Source organism: Amborella trichopoda, chromosome 12 (assembly GCF_054954075.1).
Source record: "Amborella trichopoda isolate Santa Cruz 75 chromosome 12, AtrichopodaSantaCruz75HAP2 v2.0, whole genome shotgun sequence".
Lineage (NCBI taxonomy): Eukaryota > Viridiplantae > Streptophyta > Magnoliopsida > Amborellales > Amborellaceae > Amborella > Amborella trichopoda.
In genome coordinates this window covers 41,962,090-41,976,413 of record NC_142347.1, presented here as the reverse complement: position 1 = coordinate 41,976,413, position 14,324 = coordinate 41,962,090, and the positions used below count along the sequence as shown (strand labels likewise).

At 35.3% G+C, this 14,324-nt stretch overlaps 1 protein-coding gene and 1 long non-coding RNA gene across 2 annotated transcripts; one reads left to right on the top strand and one right to left on the bottom strand.

Moving 5' to 3' along the window:
* The first annotated feature begins 2,128 nt into the window (after positions 1-2,128).
* Positions 2,129-11,867, top strand: LOC18447054 (putative serine/threonine-protein kinase PBL22). The gene is made up of 9 exons (XM_088854647.1): positions 2,129-2,596; positions 2,792-3,340; positions 4,096-4,131; positions 4,305-4,436; positions 4,527-4,661; positions 4,743-4,958; positions 8,632-8,747; positions 8,898-9,158; positions 11,451-11,867. The coding sequence occupies exons 1-9, from the start codon at positions 2,527-2,529 to the stop codon at positions 11,643-11,645; spliced, it is 1,710 nt and encodes a 569-aa protein (XP_088710773.1). The 5' UTR covers positions 2,129-2,526; the 3' UTR covers positions 11,646-11,867.
* Positions 2,604-4,458, bottom strand: LOC148779598 (uncharacterized). The gene is made up of 2 exons (XR_016046549.1): positions 4,328-4,458; positions 2,604-3,314 (listed from the first exon to the last, which is right to left on the bottom strand). It is a non-coding gene; the product is annotated as an uncharacterized LOC148779598 (long non-coding RNA).
* Positions 11,868-14,324: the final 2,457 nt, after the last annotated feature.

The window sequence follows — 14,324 nt, the reverse complement described above, 5'->3', positions numbered from 1 at the left end:
GGAATTTTCTAACGCTTAGATTTCACCCTTCCAGAATTGGACCGTTTCAAGCCCATAGAAAATACAATTTGGAATTTATGTTATTGCCCATGGAAAATACAATTTGGAATTTATTTTATTAAGTTTAATGCAATGCGTTGAAGATATTATATCTCAAAAATTTAAAACACGTTTGACACGTGGAGTTTTGAGGAGTGGAAGGGAGTCTCCCACAAATTATGAACGCCTGCCCTTCTTTTATTTTTGATGGAAGGGAGGTATTCCAAAATAGGGCCCCATTTTGATGTAAAAAACATGCTGCGACGAAGGCTGTCTTTCCACTTTGCAGCTTCCATACTGTAATATCAAACATGGAAGTGTGACATTCAACTGCGACTTCCAGAAACTCTTAGTCCCAAAAACACTTTTAGAATGGGTTTTTCTCGAGGGAGTAAATGGACGGTAAGCTCCTTCGGGAGGATGAAATCTTTTGGGTCGCTATAGCGCACACACACTGGGGTGGCAATGTGCCAGGTGACCCGGCAGAGTTTGCCCGGCCCTTATTTTTCTCTTTTTTTTTTTTTTTTCTTTTGTATGTTTCTTTAATCTTATTTAACCTGGCCCTACCTTGGTAGGACAAGGGCTAGAGCTAGGCTTGGGCTAGCCCTTGGGGGAATAGGGCTGGGTAGGGCCAGGGCTAGCCCATCGCGAGCTGCACGTGATCACATCAACTTCAAATTTTAAAATAGAGAAATTCAAAAAATTCGCAAGACAACAAAAATCACATCAAATTTCTAAATTTAAAATAAAAAAAATGCCACTCAACAACGCGCTTAGTCGGCCATTGTGACCGGAGGGAACATGCCATAGAAGGTGCCAATAACAACGGCTCCTAAGAGCGCATATAAAATATTGTAATTTTTGGCAGCGCTTAAAATATGATTTTCCAACTCATTTTCGACTTATCACCCAATAAAATAAAAAATATTTTGTTTTAAAAATCAATTTTAACCCCTCTCCAAAATAATCACTTTTCCAAAATTTTACTTTTAAGAAAAATAGGGTGCACTTTCAAATAGTTCCCAGAAATTTTGGTTTCAATAGAAATTTATGATAGCTTTAAAATATATTTTCAACTCTAATTATAAAACTTAAATTTTAAAAACTATAAAATTTAAATCTTAAAAAATAGTATAGATCGGAAAAATTTATAAAAACTTAAAAATCTTAAAAATTGCCGGTCCAATGCACTATTTTTAAAACTTTCTTTTTTTTAACAGTTATTTCCAAAACTTGGAATTATTTTTTTCTCATGTCGAGATGATCAATTTGAGATATTCAAGCATCAAAACAATCTCTTCTAGCAAAATTTTGTAGGTCTGCTTTAATTTGATTGTTTAGAGCCTCGAATCTATATAAACTTTTTCCAAACCTAATATATAGTTTAAGCGAACTACACGATGCAAAATCAGAAATTGATCGTGCAAGTTTAAAATCCTCACCTTTTTTAGACTATGTAATAAAATCTAAAACTAAAAAAATAGTACATAAAATTTAAAACTAAAAAAATTGTACATATAGAAAAGATCTACAAACACAAAACCTTGAAAATAGACGGTCTATGCAAGGTATTTCAAGATGTCCATTTTTTGTACTGAAAAATTTTCTTTTCTTCTTGGATTCTTGAGCGTGCTTTAATGTTGAAACTTGTAACATTTTCCTTCGATAATTTATAAGGGTGAAGTTTGTATAAGGTGTGAAGGTGCACCTCAAACCCATCCCGAAAATGCAGTTTTGGAGCGGTAAAGTGTCGCGATGATATGAAAATCTATTGTTGCCTCAATTATGAAATTTTAAGTTTTAGTGACGATGAAACAGATCTATAAACATTTGAAAATCTTAAAAATGGATGGTTCAAATAATGTATTTAAGGATGAATTACTTCTAAGACTAATCAATTTGGCGGTTTTTTAACCTAAAAACCACCATAAATTGTGGGTTCTTTTGGGTGTGCGTCACCCATGAGACCTTATATAAACTTTTTCCAATTTTATGATTGAGTACCACGGTGTTATGTTCTCCTCAAATCCCAGCCACAAAAATAATAACAAAAATAAAATAAAACCCAAAGCCATGTATTCGTCGGACCTGACCTTCCAAACTCTACTCTCTCCTGCAAATTTATTTGACAAATAAATGTCCTCTTCTCTTTATCTTATATGAGAAATAGTCTCTTTTCCCCTGGCACCAGAACTAATGGTTTAATAATCTTTGTAACTTAATTCCCCTAATCTCTTTCTCTCCACTAATGAATTTCTCTCTCTAGTTACCACTTAAACCTCAGCTCACTAACGCATTCGAAAACCGTTAATTATTTTTTAAAACGGGTTGGGACCCGTATTCCCCACTAAACTACCAAAAAAAAAAAAAATTCCCCGAATGAATTTCTCTCTCTTGTTTCAAAAAAGAATATCTCTCTCTTAAACATGAACCTCTGAAACACTGCAGAATTGAGGAGGAGGAAGTCACCCACCTCCAAAACCATCGATGGAGAGCCACCATTCCCTCTTCCTCTTCTTTCTCCTTAGCCTTTTCCACATCCAATCAGGCAATTCAGGTAAGTACACAACCTCTTAAGACATTCTCTCTCTCTCTAAAATGCTCTCTCTCTCAAATGTTCTTTCTTCTCTCTAATATTGAAAACCAAGACAAACCTAACAGTTGGCTTCTCTGTGTACTTTCTCTCTAATCCTATTTTCTCTTTCTAAACACATGTCCACTTTCTCTCTCTAATCCTATTTTCTCTCTCTAGACAAATGTCCACTGGACTTCAGCGAGTTCCCCTACGAGCCCGAATGGAGTTGCTTCAACGGCACCGCTAACCCACAAAACCAGAAACCATTAGCGGTTTCCTATTGCTGCAACCTGGCACTAAAAGCGGTTTTCCAGGCCATGGCACTCAACACCAACCGTACACGTGTCCTCTTCCTTGACCACGATGAAGCCCGATCATGCACAAACCAATTCCAAACTCTCTATGCACACACCGATTTCAGCACGTGCGATATCCAACGTGTAGTCTCTCCGGATGATGACACGTGCCCGAAACACGTGCAAAAGATTGCTGATAGACTCGGGGGATTCCAGTCGATACGGGAGGGGTGCGACGGAGTGAAAATCGGTAATTCCAGCGAGTCCGGGTGTATTGGATGTGTAAATTCGTTTAACAAGGCTTTGGACGTGTTGAAAGGAGACGATTCGCACGCGTGTGAGGAGGGGTTGCTTGTTGCGCTTGCGAGCTTGGAAGTGGGCTCCAAGGAATGGGTGGAAGGGCTCTTCAGTTGCTTGTGGGACGAAATTCGTAAGTTTCGTTTCGTTTCATGAAATTTTGGCCGAAAAATGACGAAACTTGGGTATGACTATTAATTACATAAAAGAAAGCCCGAAATATACTGATTTAGACATTATTTATTGAGAGATGAATTTGCAATCGGGTTTTGGTGCGGCAATGTGGCCTTTATTTTGTTTTGTAGTGGAGTTTGTACCTTACCAAAAATACTGAACTTCTGACGAAATTTTCCGAAAGTTTGCACATAATTACCGTGTTTTATTTTGTTTTGAAAGAGTTAACAAACCGAGCGGACTCGGCTGAGTCCGGTACAGGTTCCAAAATCCAAACAAATGTAAGAAATTGTTGGAAATAGCCAAAAATCAGAAAAAAGAAAAACAGAAAAAAGGAATAAAAATGGTCAAAAGCCTCAAAAGAGGTGAAATTGTTATATAATGGATGGATCATTAAAATTTTAATTGGTAGCTTTGAGATATTTCAAAACAATCAAAAAAAGGAGAAAATAAAAATTAGAGCATATAATAAAAAAGTGCACAAATCATCATTAAAAAGATAAAAATCATTTTAACACACATTTATAAGTCATCTATTAGTTATTGTCTAAGGACATTTTTTATTTTTTTCATAAGGGTGAGTTAGCTCCTCGGCAACATGCCCAAAAGAGTTACTTTGCCGAATTTTAAAATGCTGACCAAAATAAAATAAAATTGCAACCATATTCTACCTGAACTCGATTTTGCAATCATGATTTCAGTGTTTTCTTGCAGAGGACCCATGGGACATGAAAGAAGAGCCAAAGAGAGGTAATTACATTTAATTATTTGCTTAGATGTCAAATAAGGACCGGGATTCTTCAAGTAGCTGACTCCCATTAATTGAAAAAAAACTATGATGATGATGATGATGTCAAATAGGTTTTTTATTTGTTTGAGATTTGCGATTATGAGACAATGAAATCAAGGAACCAAAAATGCAGGAAAGAGTAAGACAATGATTTACCTTTCGGCTATTATCGTGTTGGGAGCTGGAATCTTAGCAGCAGTTATCTACAAAATAACGAAGAAGAGGCTCAAAAAGGAGTGTGAAAAAGACATTGAAGATTTATCAGGTAACTTCCAAACGTAAAATGAATAGGAAAGGAAGTTCATTCAATGTACTCTCTCTCTCAAAAGCCATTTGAACATCTCTCTCTCTACAGTGCAAGTAAAATCATTGGCAACAGAGTCTGAGAGCCCCTATAGTGTTTCTGGGCTCTACATATTTTCTCGAAGAGAAATTGCAAAGGCAACAGATAACTTCAATGCGTCAAACTTGATAGGAGAAGGAAGTGCAGGTGAGAGAATTAGAAGAATATCATTGATTTTAGATGCAAAGAACAAATCTGTAGAATTGACTAACTGTTTTGCATTGATAGGGAAAGTGTATAAAGGTATGATGCCTAGTGGACAGAGAGTGGCGGTAAAGCAAATAAACGCAGAGAAGAAGGCCGAAACATTTGGTGATGAGATAGTGAACGTGGCAAAAGTGAGGCACCCAAACTTAGTGTGCATAGTGGGGTATTGCGACAGGGAGGAGTATTGCTTGGTTTACGAGTATTGCGTCAATGGCAACCTTTCGCAATGGTTGTGGGGTACGCTCCTTCTCAACTCTTCACATGCCTTGTCGCTTTTTAAGGGAAAGGTTTCTATATACTTCCTACCGTATACCCTCCTAATTTGCCCTTTTTTATTTTTTTTTTCTTTTTCCTTTTTTTCTTTTATAAAAGAAAAAAAAAAAGAAAAAGAAAGAGTCTACTCTAAACTACCCTCCCTTGTTTTTACCCACGTCTCTCTCTCCTCTTTCCCACAAAAGTCGGTCCGACGTATAGTTAGGGCAGTCTGGCAATGTAATGTCGGTCCGGCAGTACAAGTTAATAGAACAAAAAGGGGTCCGGTGATTAGAGATGCGTTGCGGCATTTGCAACAAGGGGTCCGAAGGTTGAAAAGTGAGGTTCAGCACTTATTTTTTTAGAATAAAGGGGTCCGACAATTCAAAGTTCAATCCGGCACTTACTTTTTTCTAGAACAGACATACTTTCCCCTCAATCCAACCTCTCGTTCAATCTAGATTAAGTGAGCCACTAATCGTTTGATATAAATATGACACCTTAGAGTATTTAATTTTAAATTTTTTTCTAAAAATTATATGGATATAAAATTTGATAGGTGTCATCATCTCAATGGGGCACACCTCAACAAAATAGTAATTTTTTTTTGATAAAATATAATAGGGGTGGCAATGGGCCGGATGACCTTGTACGGTTCAACCGTAAAAAACTAGGGCCTAGACCACATAATGTGGCTTGAGGGCCGGGTAACATGGACCTGAGTACAGTGACGGGCTGGGTACAAGGCCTGCATGGTTTGGCCCAGCACAAATATTTTTTCTTTATTTTTCTTTTTACTTTTTTTTTTTTTTTCGCTCCGCCTTGCTTGGCCCAGCCTGGATAAGGCTAGGGCTAAGGCAGGCCAGAGCCAAGGCCTCTTTGGCCTAGACAGGGTTAGGGCTGCCTGGCCTCTTTGGCTAGGACAGGGAAGGGCCGGGCTAGGGTCAAGGATGACCTGGACCAGGTCCGACCCATTGCCCGCCCGAGGTAATTGGTGTACAAAAGATTGGGACATTTCCAGATAAATGTCATTATTAGTATAGGGCTGGTAGTAGCCAGAAGGACCGGCCTCGCCTGCCCCTGAAAACTATGGCCTCATCCACATGGTTGCCCCTCGATAGGGCCAAGCGCAGCCCAACCCTTATTTTTCCTTTTCTTTTTGTTTTCTTTTACTTTGGATCTATTTTCTCAGGTTTGGACAGGGTTGGGTAATGAAGGCCCAGTCCAGCCCGGCTAGGTCCAGGTCTGGCCCGATCCATTGCTCGCCAGTCCTATTTTTAGATTGCTCATGTGTTTGGCTTGAGGTTCCTTTCAAGCATAATTGTAATCTACTGGAAATAATATTCGGCATTCAATATTTACCCAGGCTAATATGTAATATGCTGAAATTTGTGATAACTAACCAAGAGGAGTGAATGGAGGCTTAGATTTTGAGGCAAAGTTTCGAGAACTTACTGAGCCATTGGAATCTCTTTCAAGCATAATTGTAATCTACTGGAAAAAATATTCGGCTACCCAGGCTAATATGTTATATGCTGAAATTTGTGATAACTAACCAAGACGAGTGCATGGAGGCTTAGATTTTGAGGCAAAGCTTTGAGAACTTACTGAGCCATTGATAGGAATGAGATTCCAATCAAATTGTGGCCCAACCAAGCTTAATAACACTATGAAATGGTGATCAGAAATTCAGAACTAAGAGATCTCAGTTAAACTCCACCAAAAATCACAGGCAGACTTTGAGCCTAAAAAATTTCTCAAAAGCGATGTAAATACTTCGGAATGATGCTCGATGATCTTTTGGCCACTTGAGAAGCCCTTTCATAGTAAATTCCTGAGTTTTAATAACAGTCAGAAAAAGCTTTCCGTGAGTTGGCAAGCAAACACCTAGAGAGAGATGAAGTATCAATTGGTGAAAATTTCTCAAAAAAACCTAACATTCATAAACAAATCACTGAAAAAGTGATACTTAGAGCTACACCATGATCTCTGCTCTACAAAGTAACAAGCATAGGCAGGAGAAATCTCGGCTTAAAACGAGTTGTCTGTGTTTCAATCACGGGATGCTCACACTATCTTTGAGGTATTTAGATGCTCTAATAACAAAATATCTCTACAATGGAATCAAATCTCCGACAAATATACTCTCGAGATAAAACTGGGCCGAGTGTTTCACTTACTTAAAGATATCTCAGTGTTGCACACTCTTGATAGACATCTGCGAACTACAGAGCCCAAGACTAGTGAACCTTTAAGGGAAATAGGTAGGGTTAAGAATCATAGAGAAACAAATTTATGGAAAAAAATGTTAAGAAGTCACTGTGAAAATCATTGCTGATTAGATAGCTGTAGTGAAAACTTAAAGAAGCATAGTTTCGCCTCTTTGATTTAAAATTCTCTGAAAAATATTTGGTTGGGTTTTTTCCAGAGGTTAAACTCACTATTCATCGACTGTAACTATAATAGAGCTAGGGGAAGTGGTAGGAAATGATGACATGAGTGAAAGCCTGGCAAGATCAAAGTATAGAGTAGTTGGGTTAGTACCATAATGGTGGCTAAAACCTAGTTTCCTCTATACTGACATTATGAAAAACTGTAGGAATTTTTCATTCAAATAATTACAATACTACTTTAACTAACTGATACATAGAAAGAATAATTGAAACAATCTTTTGGCATTGATCAGATGCAAAATCCTTAGTATTTTACAAATATGAACTCCCTAAACTCTGTTTTAAGTTGGTTTAAAATATCTAGTTTTGAATCACTTAACCAAAATCAGTTCTTGAGGTTCACCAGCAATTTGGTATCTATTTATGGAGATGAGGCTAAATCTATCTAAATGTTTTTTATCAATATATCTATGTTAATGTTAGAATGTCACATGTGTTGCTACACCTCTCATGAGTAATGATAAGTGTGTTACGATTGTAAACTATGATGCATGTATTGTAACATAATATTTGATAATCATTTTAGCATGACACATCGTATTCATTGTGAAAGGAAAGTATATATTATTTACCTGGTTAATACGGAAAGTGTGTATTGTAATCTGTATATTTGGGAAGGGTCGATACAATATCTTGTATTTATAGTAAGTCTGGGTATAGTGTTGGAATATGTAGGTATAGTATACATTCATAAATCTAGTGACATTGATAGTAACTGTCAATTGAACAAATTACCTCTATCTATGCCTAGTTTAGATAAAATCTAAATGCTCAAAGCGGTGCTCACATGTTTATATCAACAGAAAAGAAGAAAACTAACACTATTCCTAGAAGCTTAGCTTCATTTTATTATCTCATAATCACTCTCGTAATTTTCATGCTCTCCCTTTCTACGCACACATGTACACCCAAACATTTAACAATCCTTAATGAGTTTCAAACAATGTCTTAAATCCCATAGTAGGGTTTTGGATTGGCCCGTCAGTTAATCAATCTAGATCAGCCAAATCAAGGAACGCAATTTAAAAAAAAAGAAGAAAAAAGGATAGAAATAAGTGATAGAGCCTGATCTCCCAGCCATTGAACTTGCTATGCATTAGACGATTCTAATCCAGGTAACCGTTTTTTAATACCTTGGTTTTTAACATTCACATGCATTGTGTACTTATCCATCTATTTATCAATGTTGTTTTCCATGCTATTAGGAGATTCTCATGTATTGAAATGGGAGCAAAGGATTCGAATTGCCACAGGAAGTGCTCGAGCTTTATGGTTCCTTCACAATTACCCTTCAGGGAGGCTAGTCCACAGAGACATCAAGGTTCAGTGACCCTTATGGTTCCTTCAAACGTCTCTCTCTCACACACACACTACTTTTTTAAGATGCAATCGATGCATATCATCTAGTGAACTAGTAGTTATCAGTTCTGGAGCAAGAAATAATATCTGTATTTTCATCAATTGCAAACAGCCCACGAATATTTTGTTGGACGATAAATTAAACCCGAAGCTTTCGGACTTTGGTCTATCGAAGTTCTTGGATGTGGATGAGAGCTATATGTTCACAGAGGTGAAAGGAACAACCGGGTACTTGGATCCTGAATATGTGACATTGGGGCGAGTTAGTCTTGCAAGTGATGTTTATAGCCTTGGCATTGTTCTTCTGCAACTGCTGTCTGGGAAGAAGGTGATAGACTTTAGCACCCCCAAGCCAAGATCATTGGTATCTGAGGTTCGTATTATGAAGAACAATGATTTTGATTTATTGATTGTGAAAAATAAACCTACATATCAATATCGATAACTATGTTCACATATATGCTACTATAAACTCTATGTTGTGGTGAGAATAATGAGAATTAACATTCCAATACTGCTTAGCTTTTCATGATAACAAAGAAAAAGACGAACGAAAGGTACTATTAGTCATTACAGAATTTAATTGTTTATTTTCTTCTCACAAAGAAATGAAAAATAAGTTAAAACACTACAATTTATTTATGGGAAAATTTTATATAAGGTTGCAACTTGAACTATAGAATTAAGGTAATTAAGGTGCACCTTAAAAATCAATCTGGAAAGGGCTGCTTTGATGTTGAAAAACTTTCTAATTGATCATCTGACATTAAGATGGATGAATATGAAAAAAAAAAAGAAAAAGATTTAGAATCTTAAAAATAGTGCATCTTGCAACATATTATCTGGACCGTCCATTTTTTAGATTTTTATGTGTTTATATATCTAATTGATTTGAATTATTTTTAGAGCTTAAAAGTTTATAATTAGAGACGAAAAAATGATTCTCAAGCATCCTAAGAATTTTTTGCCCCAAAATTACATCTTAAGATAAAATTTGGGGGTAAGCCTTACTTTGATCATTTAAAGTTGGACGTTTAAAGTTGCAACCCTTTATTTATTTATTTAAAGTTGCAACTTTATATAAACCACCCCCTTTTTTTATTTATTCCACGTGGTCATGTCCATTGCTTCAAAATTTAGAAGACATTTTAATCTTCTTTAAAAATATTAGCAATGTCGAAAGTCTATGACAGTGTAGGAAAATATTAGCAATGTCGAAAGTCTATGACAGTGTAGGGAGCCAGTGTATTGAAAATATGGAAATAAAGTGATGGAAGCATTTTAGAAGAAAGATATGGAAAAGTATATAAGACACCATTTAGTTTTGGCATAAGGAGGTTATAATTACTCTTGTCCATAGAATTTCAATTGGGTGGTTGTGTGTGTCACTAAATCGGTTCAAAGTTTTTTTAAAAAATGATCGAACTCTACAACACACTCCAATATGTCCAATTTGAAATCAGATGGTTGGGGATATTTGTGACTTTCTTGTAACAAAGATAAATGGTCTAGTAGTATACAATTCTAAAAGATATATACCATCTTTTAAAATTAGGGGTGTCTTCATTATTTCTTGAGCAGTAGTACTCCCATATGATTGTGAATTTCTTCCCTCGGGAAAAAGAGCTACTTAGGAGAATTTTCAAGATTTGAAACTTTCGTAACCATTTTAGTATGAGGCAAGCTTTCTATGCTTCCCCTACTATATAAAACTTATATACTTCCCCTATCCAACCATCTATTCTGAATGGACTTCTACGATGACCCCAATCACAATATCATGTCCGTACACTATTTTATTTTTAGGTTTTTTCTACAAACTATTTTGACACCAAATTTTGGACATCCACTCCTCTCTTAAACTTGCACTCGTAAAAAATATAAAAAAAATATTCTCAATAAAATAAAATAACCAAAATACCCCTAAAAGGTTTAAGAGGTAATTTCGTCATTATATTTTATTGAAAAAATATTTTTAATATTTTTTCGATGCATCCCATTGAGAAGATAGCACATACCAAATTTCTCAATAAAATTTTGTAGAAACAAAACTAAAAATAAACTGCTCTGACGTGTCAGATCTAGATCAAATGATTAGTGGCTCACTTGATCTAAATTAGATGGCAGGATGGGGGAAAGTATATGTCTTCTATGATGTAGGGGAAGTATAGAAACCTTTCCCTTTAGTATGACTGTATGGGTATTTTAAAAAATAAAATTCGTATTTTAAGAACCTAACCACTTGGATCTCTTTATCAAAAAATTGGACAGTTTCTATTCAATGTTTTGATTTCGTTTTTTCATGTTCATACATGGTGCTTTCTTTTTCTTGCTGAGGTTAGTCGCTAGGTTGAAGGGGATAAACCCCCACTTTGTTTTTTAGAATAACAAGAAAAAAAAGAAAAAAGAAAAAAGAAAGTGGAATAAACTGTTTAGATAGAGGACAAGAGGGACCATTGTATGTTTGTGTGTAGATATCATTGTTTAGATGTGGATTTAGGGTCTCGAAACATGGAGCCTATTTATATGGTTACAAAGAGGAAATAACAAAATAAGGCAAATCAAGTATTGGTTCATTTGTTTTTTGCAATAATTTATGAGACAGGATTAATCCAAGAAGTTATGTCCGCTTATTGCATTAGTTTATTGTTTATTTTATGTTCAGGCCAGGAATGTGGTGATTAAAGGTGGTGATATTTCAACTTTAGTGGATCCAAGATTGAAAGGAGAGTATGATAAACAAGCATTTGAGAGGGTTCTTTCAGTGGCCATCCTTTGCACAGCGTCCTCTGAACGTGAGAGGCCATGCATGCAAGAGGTTTTACATGAACTTGAAGATGCTTCACTCTTTCCTTGTTGAAAGGATTACTCTCTCTCTCTCTCCAACAACAGTTTTCCCTTGTCAAAAGGGTTAATCTCTCTCTCTCTCTCTCTCTCTCTCTTAAGTGTGTGTTTGTTAATACTTAGTAGGATAATTAAGGATTAATCTCTCTCTCTCTCTCTCTCTCGAATGGAAGATGTAAAGGGTACTCAATTCGTATTATCTCATAAGTTTCAGAAGATAAGCATTGTTCATCGTCAATTTCCAGAATCTTGATTGTAGTTGTTAGTACTAATTTTTGTAGTAATTAGTACTAATTCTCATAGACAAATGACCAAACGCCCCTTTTTTACTTTATCCTCTTAGCTTTATGTTGGTTGGGCATGGGACAATGACTAAATCCAAAAATTGTGCCGCCTCCTCATGGGCCTCTTGCTTCCCATGCTTTCCCTAGTTTTTGGCAATATTCCTTTTTACGTATATTTTAATTTAGCTAACTTGTGGATCGAAAATCCTACCTCCTTTACTTTTACTCTAACCCAATTTTCTTCCTCTTTAACATATATATATATTAAAATTTTTTAATTTTTAAAAAACTTTTGGAGATCATATACTTCAATTTATAAGAAGTAAATGTTGTACGAAGAAGAATTTTAGACAAATTAAGATTGTGATTGTATACTATAAGACCATCTATCAAAGTATGATCTTTGAGTTTGATCAATCACACACTTTCAGCCTTCCGATTTCAAATCTAACAACCATAAATGGTTGTGACCTCCTTATATAAAAAATAAACGATCTTAATATATATATTTCCATTAAAATTAACACTGAAAATTATCCTCATGAAACAATGAGGAGTGATAATCCATAATCGCAAAGTCTTAACCCTTTTGGATTGTACTTTCTCATGAAGTTCAACCCTAATAGTGCTACATATGCATGGAGAATCCCATGGATTTCAATTGAGAAAAATGATAAAATGGTGGTAGGTTTAGAATAGTAATTATTGAAGTAGGGCCGACTCCCTACCTAAATCATTCATCGTCAAGGAAAACCAGAGATGTGGAGAGAAAGGTGGGTAAAGACAATAGGTGAGGGTGTAAAGGGATACAAAAATAAGGGAGAATGGTCAAAGTGACTTTAGAGAAAGCAAGCATTTTGACCTTAATATTCAAATAAAGAAGGATAGGAAAACTGAGACAGTTTGAACCTAGTATAGTGTTTTGTAAGCCTTAGGCCTTGCACCATGGGTTTTTGAGACCTAGTCTAGTGTTTTGTAAGCCTTAGGCTTTGCACCATGGGTTTTCTTTTTTTTTTTTTTAAGAAGAAAAAGGTCTGTGGTGAAGTACAAGGACTACAAAAAGTCTAATGTCTAATCAATCCCATAATTGATCCAAGCAGTCGTGTTACAATGTAAAAACGAGAAAAAAGAAAAGAAAAACAGTAAAATCGAGAGAGATATATTACTCTTTCCACGTTTTTATCAGTGCGATATCGGACTGTCGTTGGACCGAAGTAAATATTGGGAATTGGGTTTGGTCAAAAATGGAGTAAAACTAATGTCTCATCACTTTTGACAGATAAAATTAGTCGGTTTTGACCACTAACTACTTTTTAATATGTTTTATATTTGGGTGCAGTTTGTCTAGATCCGAGATTTTAAACAATCAAATTAGAGCCCCACCTTCAAATAGTGTAGAGAAATATGGTTTCAATACTGAAATTTTTTGTAATAGCCTTAAAATATACTTTCATTTTTAATTATAAAATTTAAAGCTTAAAAAATAGTGCAGATCAAGCATATCTATGAAAAATTGAAAATCTTGAAAATTGACAGTCAAAATATGTGTTACAAGACGCACTATTCCCAAATTTGAAATCCAATTTGTTTCTCATGTCCATGCATCTCGATGTCGAGATGATCAATTTGATAATGTTTGAGCATCAAAACAAGTTCTTCTAGTGAAATTGTTGAGGTAGACTTTAATTTGATTGTTTAGAGTCTAGGCTCTATATAAACATTTCCCTTTATATTTATACTATTTTTTTTATTTTTTTAAAATCTAGTCTTATCAATTCGATCAATAATCAAACTGATTTTGACTGGACTAGAACCGTTTCATTCAAATGTATCGATAACATTGTTTTTAGTAGTTCATTCTTCTTCATATTCAATTCAAGCTTCCCAACTAGAAGAAGCAAAATTTTGAAGTTTGCCATTTAATACATATTCATATGGTTGGGTGAAACCATAAATTTTCTAATTAGTAAACTCCAAATTTAATTCCTATTAAACCCACCGTTTTTTCTTAAAACCAGCCATCCCCATGAAAAGTTAAAGAATGTCCAAGCTTGAAGACAATTTCATATTTGTTGGGGAAGCCCATACTTATCTCACTTTTTTTTTTTCTCTCTCTTTCATAGACATACTTTCTAGTCCAAAAATTATTAATTAGGGCCAAATCCATTGTTTATTTCTCATTTCTATTAAATGAAATCCCACTTTATTTCAGCCAAAATCTTCGAAAAGTACATCACATAATTCTTTGATCTGGTTAGGTCCCAATTCATGTCCTGACATGTGGTAGTTTAAGCACTCAACAAAATTGCAAAGGACAGTGCATTAGTATTAAATTGAAAATGAGAAGTAAAAACAAAAAGAGATATAACTTTTTCTTCTCTCATTCTCTATTTTAATAGCCGGTAGTTGAC

Bases quoted from the DNA above. Each gene is read 5' to 3' on its own strand.
- LOC18447054 (XM_088854647.1), top strand. From the start codon at position 2,527: ATGGAGAGCCACCATTCCCTCTTCCTCTTCTTTCTCCTTAGCCTTTTC. The intron at 3,341-4,095 runs GTAAGTTTCGTT...GTTTTCTTGCAG, and splicing joins TTGCTTGTGGGACGAAATTC to AGGACCCATGGGACATGAAA. The intron at 4,437-4,526 runs GTAACTTCCAAA...CTCTCTCTACAG, and splicing joins AGACATTGAAGATTTATCAG to TGCAAGTAAAATCATTGGCA.